We start from the raw sequence: 8084 nt of genomic DNA on the forward strand, positions 1-8084 counted from the left end.
AATACCAGTGATCATTTTTTTTTTTTTAGCTACATTTACACGAAATTGGATATTCAAGCCATTTTACAAAAAATAATAATATGTTGGGACTTGAATCTTTTTGTCAATACGGACAAACGGACAATACGTATATTATTATTATATGTTTATATATTATTTTTGTGTATAAACACAATGATATATTTTCAATGTATTAAACATTAAACTATTAACTATTAAGTTAAAGCATTGATTATAAATAGTATTATTATAGTATTTATAAATTATAATCAATGGTTAAAGTAATTTTATGATAATTTCCTATATCACAATAATTCACAAGCCAGTTTCTAGGGTCGTTGATAAGATGATCTTTGTGCTAATCTGATATCGGTTATCACATTTTCATGATTATCAGATTAGAAACGAATAGTAATTTTTTACGCCGACTGTCGGCTTTTGAGTGAATTGGAAATCGTTATTTACTTGCATATTAAGGCTTCATTTTACAAGTAGAAGTCGAAAAATAAAATCTTGGACAATTAGTTATTTGATTCCATGCGTTGACGATCCACATCGTTGTTTCAACTTAGTTATAGGTTTGCAATGTTCAACACAGTATTTCGGATGAGCAGTTTGGTCGGCCAAACTACAGTTTTGCGATCTCTCGTGATCAAACACCATCGTCGTGACATTTACTGTCGTAAAATCGTGTACGAAGAATATGGCGATCCCATGAAAGTCGTAAATCTTGTAGAGCATACACTGCCCGACAAACTTGATGATGAACAGGTATGTTGCAATTGATAGTTATTACACAAACAGCTTAATAATAATATGTTTACTTGTTCACGTCTAAGGTCTTGGTAAAAATGATTGTTGCGCCAGTCAATCCTGCCGATATTAATACTATTCAAGGTGTATATCCTGTGAAACCACCGTTGCCTGCCACTGGAGGGTTTGAAGGAATTGGGGATGTATTGGCAGTCGGATCATGCGTTAAAAATCTCTGTCCCGGAGATCGAGTTATTCCAGACGGTGCTATAGGTACTTGGTGTACAACTGGTGTGTTCGATTCTAAACTACTAAGAAAAGTCAGTAGTATAAAATTGTTATTAAAATATGTTCAATTTTGATTGGCTTGTAATGTTATAAAAATTAACATCAAAATTGTAAAATATAGGGTGATTAACAAAACATCCTCATTTTTCATATGACTCAAATTATTTTGATTTGTAGAGTTTTAAATATACTTATTTTAAAATGTTTGGGATTTTTGTACGACCTAAAGAGTGTCATATGCTGACACAAACTTCTGTTTTTCTATTGAGAAGCCCCATTGTATTTTTTTTTTTTTTTTGCAAATAATTTTGCTAAAAATGTTGATGTATTAAAATTAATAGCAGCACACTATTGAAACTGTTGAACAAAAATTTGCTTAGTCGTAAAATACTAAGACAACACATGGATGACATGACACCCACTTAAGATATATTTAAAAATTCCAAAAATTTATTTTTGAATACATTTATTTTTAAATCGAAAAATGAGAGTTAGCATTTTATCATGTGTGTGTATGAAACACAATTATTCTAAATACATTATGATACATATATTCCATCATAATTCTTGATTTAATAACAAATTATATTTTTATGTTTTAGGTAAGTAAAGATACTAATGTATATGCATTAAGTGGTATTTCTTCTAATCCGTGTACTGCTTATAGAATGTTACATGATTTTGTTTCATTAAATAAAAATGATGTTATCATACAAAATGGAGCAAACAGTGCTTGTGGTCAAAATATTATTCAATTGGCAAACATTTTTGATTATACTAGTGTTAACATTATACGCAATCGACCTGAACCAGACTTAAAAAATTTGAAAAATTATCTAAAGTCACTAGGTGCTTCATACGTTCTTACTGAGGAAGAATTAAGGTAAAATAGTAATTATATTTCAGTTAGTATTTTTATGCTTATGTTATCTATTCAATCTATTAACATATCATTTTTCCTTATTTAGGACAACAGATTTGTTTAGAAGTGGAATATTATCCAAACCACGTTTAGGAATAAACAATATAGGAGGTAAAAGTTCTACAGAAGTTTTACGTACATTGAACAATGGTGGTGTGATGGTGACTTATGGTGGTATGTCAAGAGAACCAGTTATTGTTCCAACTGCTTCATTTATATTTAAAGATATTCAACTCAGAGGTTTTTGGATGACTAGATGGCGTAAAGAAAATGTTAACACTGAGCAATATAACCAAATGTATGAAGAACTTTTGCTGTATATGAAAGATGGCAGATTAATTGCACCAGCACACAAAATCTTACCATTAAACTCATTCAAAGAAGCATTAAAAAATACAATATCATCTAAAGGCTTCATTGGACATAAATACTTTTTAGATTTACAGTAATAAATGCTGCTACTGATACATATAAAATTACATAAATATATTATATACTTAAGTTTCAATAAAATAATCTTAAATAAATTGTTTATTATACTAGTATATTTATATATTTTTCCAGAGTCAATTTTTGTTGTAATAATATAATGTTAATTCATTTTTAAATAAATTTATTTTAATTCAATTATTCGCTTGTAAGTATCTTTTTGTTATGCTAAAATAATCAATAGTATTATTAAATCTTTTAAAATATGCAGTAATTTTATTTATACTTAAAATAATTTCAGATAAAATTCTAAATATATATTATATAGGTATAATAAAGCACTACAGTTACAGTGTTTTCTTCAGTTATTATCAGTTGATTATCAGTATTACATAACACATAGTCTAAGTAGCCCGTTTACAAAAAATTTATTTTGAACAACATCTTATTAGACACTCAAGTGCTTAGATCATAAACAGACAACTAGTCATTTTTATACTTGGTATATCTATATTAAATAGTCAATATATTAATACAGTATTGTATACCTACAATTTCTGTGTGGTGAGGGCCTGAGTATATAGGGTAATTTGTCTTTCTAAATGTTTAAAACAAATTTCATAACCACTGTTTAGGTAATTTTTTTTTTTTGATATTATATTAGCTAAGTATATAAATACTAAACATAATATAGTTATTATATTATATACTTGGGGACACATCTCAAAGTGTAAAAAGACATGTGATTATAACTTCTATAACTTATAAGTAGATATTTCAAAAAATCAAAACTAAATAAATTATTTATAAGTTTACCATTTAAGTATTAATTATTTTGACATATGTCAAGTTAATTCTACACCATTCTTAGTATTTGTAGTAACAATGTTTATTCAGAATGGCCAGATTGAAGTCTATAAAGAAATATCTACCTAGTATTTAATTAATAAAGATAATCATATATGAGTGGTAAAAGGTAAAAAATAAAGTTATTCATTACTTTTCTCAATAACATCCAATTAACCAAAAAATAAATAATGCTTATAAAATAACAAAGTTATCTATTAACTTAAAAAGATCTACAGGCCTACAGCTGACCATAAATTCAACAAAAAAAAACATCACTATTAATTATTTAATAAATGATTCTTATAATTTATTGATTATATATTTATTTTACATTTCTATAATATTAAAATAAAATGAGACCTTTATGATATATTACATTTAGTTAAAAAATGCTAGAGTGTGCTTATGGTTCAGGTACCTATACTAAAACTCAACAATTTTTCAGTTATCGCCTACCAAATATGATGGTTATAGGTAGTAGGTAATATAAAAAAAAAATAACTTAAACTCAACTGACTATTTTCTCAAGATAACATAACTGAAGCTAGTTTAAAAAAATGGTTAACACACCCTGCTTTGGTTATAATAAATAAATACCAGTAGGTACCTAGTAATAAATGATATGATTTAGAGTTAAATGATTACTGGTTAGACCATTTTTTCAATAATTAAAATCCTAAAAATCATATTTTTAATGGTCAAATAAATAGTGGATGTTAAAAATTAGCCACATAGATCCCCCTTCTCCAGAAAAAATAATTTGATCACTAGGTTGTTGGTACAAAAAAAGATGAGAAAATGGACTTTCAGAAAAAAAAATGATGGGATTTTGAAGTTGAATCATTTAGTAGCTCACAAAGAAATTTTGTATAATGAACAAGCCTCTGAACAACTGAACAATTTCAAGTTATCGCTGATGTGGAGGGAGTATTAGTGATGCATCTCCATATGAACTTTTTTTACAATAAGTGTTTTTATTTTTATTATTATTATTATTATTGGTGTTCTTCGTCACCTTACCTGGCACTAGGGCAGTAAAATGGTACACCGCCCTTTCATCGTGGCTATTTCATCGTGAGCCTATTCGTTGTGCGTCAATTCATCGCCACTAGTTCATCGCTCTAAACATCCTCGCCAACATTTCATCGTGTAACAGTTTATCGAATACATTATATCGCGTGGCATATCATCGTGTATGACACATCATCGTATCAAATAAATAAATAAATTCGATTTTTTTATAAAATGTTTATTAATGTTTATTAAATTTAAAATTGCATACAATTTGTTGAAACTTTGGAATTTCACGAAAAAATCACAGTACCTAGGTAATAGCGTTGAGAGAAAAATTGGAAAAACAGAAATTTATGTACTAAACCAGTTTTTCGAATAACCTTAGTTACAACTGTTACGAGACATTGTCACTGAATGTTTATATAACTTATGTCAATATTTTTCTATTCACCATAGTCCATAATATTTTCAAAATATCTCTAGAACTATTTATAGACACTTAAAAATTTTGAATTTTATTAGTTTAAAAAAAAACAATTATTGATAGAAAATGTTTTGCTTTTTCCAAAAAAGTTAATAATTTATTTTAAGGATCCTCAAAAGCTATTGCTGGTAAAAAATAAAAAAAAAATGATGAGAGTAAATCAGTAGGTAATATTTTTGTCATGGTTATGGGCATCTGAAATTAGAATTTTTGTGAGATAGATCTATTATTATATTTTATATTCACAACGACATTTTCAAATGAAATTGAGACATGAAATTAAGAGTTAAGACAAAAGTGAATTTAGAAAAAAATTATTATATCTAGTATCAATTTCTAATATTCTAATAGAAGATAAATTACTATGTTATCAAATTTAAAATATCATCAAATATTCTTTGTAGGTATAAGGTAGGTACCTACAATATTATAAGCTGACACACTGTCATCGCTCACTCGCTCAGTTTTTCATTTGCAATGATTTTAAATCATTGAATTCAAATTCGAAACATCATCCATTACAGCACCCCTCTAGACACTTAAGTACAGTACAGCAGTCAGCAGATCGGTAACCACGTGTCTATTTATTATAAAAATAATATTATAGTGAGGGGCCACTACCCAGCGATTTATCTAAAAAACAATTAATTTTCTAATTTTTCAGTTCCCATTACAGTGGCGTCCCTAGACCCTTTCATAGGGGGGGGGGGGGTGAACTTCATACATCACCTATATATTTATATGAAAATATACCAATTACTAGTTTTTTACCTTTTAATTAATTTTAAGAAAGAAAATAGAGGTCATGGAGGGGGCGACTGCCCCATTCGCCCCCCCCTTGAGGACGCCCCTGTCCCATTAAGACTATTAAGTACCTACAAACAATACAATATGTATCATGTTATAATATTATGGTTGCGCGTGTATAATACGATATCGATAAATGATAATATTATTGATCACTTTTATTATATGAGTGTTTTTATTATACAATAATCGGGCTGTCGGCTTGTGGACTTGTGGTGCGAAAAACGGAAGGAGGCCACCTTGAATATAAATTCGCACCTAGAGGATGTTCCCACCGTATACTGGATAGGTAGATACACGTATAATTATTATGTATAAGCATAAATTAAACCTATTTAATTATATACGAAGTGCACCTCGATAGCGCACTGCTTGGCCACGGTTCTAATATTTATATATAGTAGATACGTATTATGTACCTTTAAGACAATGCGTCCACCGTGTTGGTGATAATTTTTTTCCGATCAACTTTGAAAACCAACACTGCAACTTCATCACGCGTTTGATAATGTGTCTACCTTATTGACTGTCACTGTTTGATGTGTATCGGTATATTTGCTATTGTAAAATATATTACTGCGCGTCTGCACCATACAACCTAAACGCAAAGTAAAAGTTATGATTATTTTACTATGTTCTAGAAATAAAAATCTAATAGAAATCCACTAACTGCATTTTATGTAAAGGCACTAAAAAGTAAAAGTAGAGTAGGTATTGCAACACACACAAGGGGCCCGCACGCGTGGTCGATATTTTACAAAAAATAACACGTACGTTTCACCAGCCCCCCCACTTTTATATTATAACAATTTTTTTATGCAATTATTTAGCACGTAATTAGCACGAATTTGCACGACTATTTTTGTAATTTGCACGATTTTAGATTGTGCGTAAAATCTAAAAATATCCATGGGGGGCTGAAGAAATATTTCACCAGCCCCGCCAAACATAAAAAAAGGCAAAACAGAATTAATTCCTGTGCCAATATTTAGCACGTAATTAGCACGAATTTGCACGACTAGACCCGGAATTCGCACCTCACTCCCCCGCCCTACAAATCGAATTTTCTTTTTTGCGCATTTCCCCAGCCCCCCACAAAACTTAAATAATGTGATTTTCAAACTTTTTCTTGTCCCAATATTTAGCACGTAATTAGCACGAATTTGCACGACTAGACCCGGAATTCGCACGTCACTCCCCCGCCCTTCAAATCGCATTTTCCCAGAGTATCAAATCATAATCATATAATCATGTTTTGTTGTACATATATATATTTCATGATAGTATCACGACCATATTATATTATTTAGCGCGTCTTTTTATCAATATTAATTCTAATTATACATTTTCATTAGATATTATTCATTTCATTTCATTTCATTTGTAATTGTTATGGCAACCGATGACAGTCGACAGTAATCGATTTACGGTCTGCAGTGTGCATTTTTATATTTCTTGAGTGTAATTTTATAATAAATTAATTGCACGTATATTGGTAATTATAAAAACGAACATATAACCACAAAAAAACGTCGTCTTATTGGACCCACTAAGGAAAAAGCTATTTCTTTAATGTTTGATGAAGGAATGGCTTGTGAAACAATAAGAGAAAGAGAGGCTGTCCGGCTTATGAAAAATGGTATGTAAAAATGTTTTAATTACACAACTAATAAACGATTATAAATTGTAGCATTTAACAAGGTTTTTTAAATCAAGCTATTATACAATAATAATAATTAACTGGTGTAATAATATAATGATAACAATCAATACAATAGTAAAATTATTATAATAAAGATAATAGTCAATTTTAGATTCTGAAAGAGTGATGAATGTATTGATTCTAAAATGATTTGTATTTTTTTTGTCTATGTACAGCATAACTTGTTAAAATAATGTTGCAATTTCATACATGGGGGGGGGGGGGGGGGGGGGTGGTTGATGGTGCCTGATAGCAAAGTGAATATCCTTTGTGCATAAGAGAGATCAAAAGTATACATTTTCTAGCAGTTCTCAAAAAAATCGAGAAAAACAAAAACAAAAAAAGCGGGTAAGTCGTAGATGTCACTCTGCTGTACAGAAGGTTATAAGTGGGTTACTGTAATGGATGGAATGAAATTTGAATTCAATGATATTATATCATTGTATACGAAAAAAGATTCTGAACTGAAACGGGGTTTATCTGTCTAGGATATATTATAGATTATTAAAAATTAATTCAAGCTTTTCTACCGAAAAAATAAATTTTTATCGATATTTATAGAAAAAAAAAACTAAAAACGTTAAAAAATTAAAATGTCAGTAAACAGCTCAAAACAAATCTAAATATTTTGAAAATTTTATCAAATATATAAAATGGCTATTTAAACATTCAGTCAACATTTCAAGTATCTGCGGTAATTTGTTTTAGAGTTACATTATTATTTTAAAAATATTCATAAGATAGATACAAAAAAAAAAAAATATTATACAATAAAATGATGTACAAGTCACTATAACCTCATATAGTTAATTCAAATTATAACTATAATATTTTAC

General features: G+C 28.9%; 1 protein-coding gene across 1 annotated transcript; it reads left to right on the forward strand.

Annotated features, from left to right (window-relative positions):
• The first annotated feature begins 387 nt into the window (after positions 1–387).
• Positions 388–2593, forward strand: LOC107165822 (enoyl-[acyl-carrier-protein] reductase, mitochondrial). The gene is made up of 4 exons (XM_015514224.2): positions 388–771; positions 840–1073; positions 1644–1924; positions 2010–2593. The coding sequence occupies exons 1-4, from the start codon at positions 586–588 to the stop codon at positions 2410–2412; spliced, it is 1104 nt and encodes a 367-aa protein (XP_015369710.1). The 5' UTR covers positions 388–585; the 3' UTR covers positions 2413–2593.
• Positions 2594–8084: the final 5491 nt, after the last annotated feature.

This window comes from Diuraphis noxia, unplaced genomic scaffold, assembly GCF_037042655.1.
Source record: "Diuraphis noxia isolate RWA-SAM2 unplaced genomic scaffold, SU_Dnox_SAM2 contig0003, whole genome shotgun sequence".
Lineage (NCBI taxonomy): Eukaryota > Metazoa > Arthropoda > Insecta > Hemiptera > Aphididae > Diuraphis > Diuraphis noxia.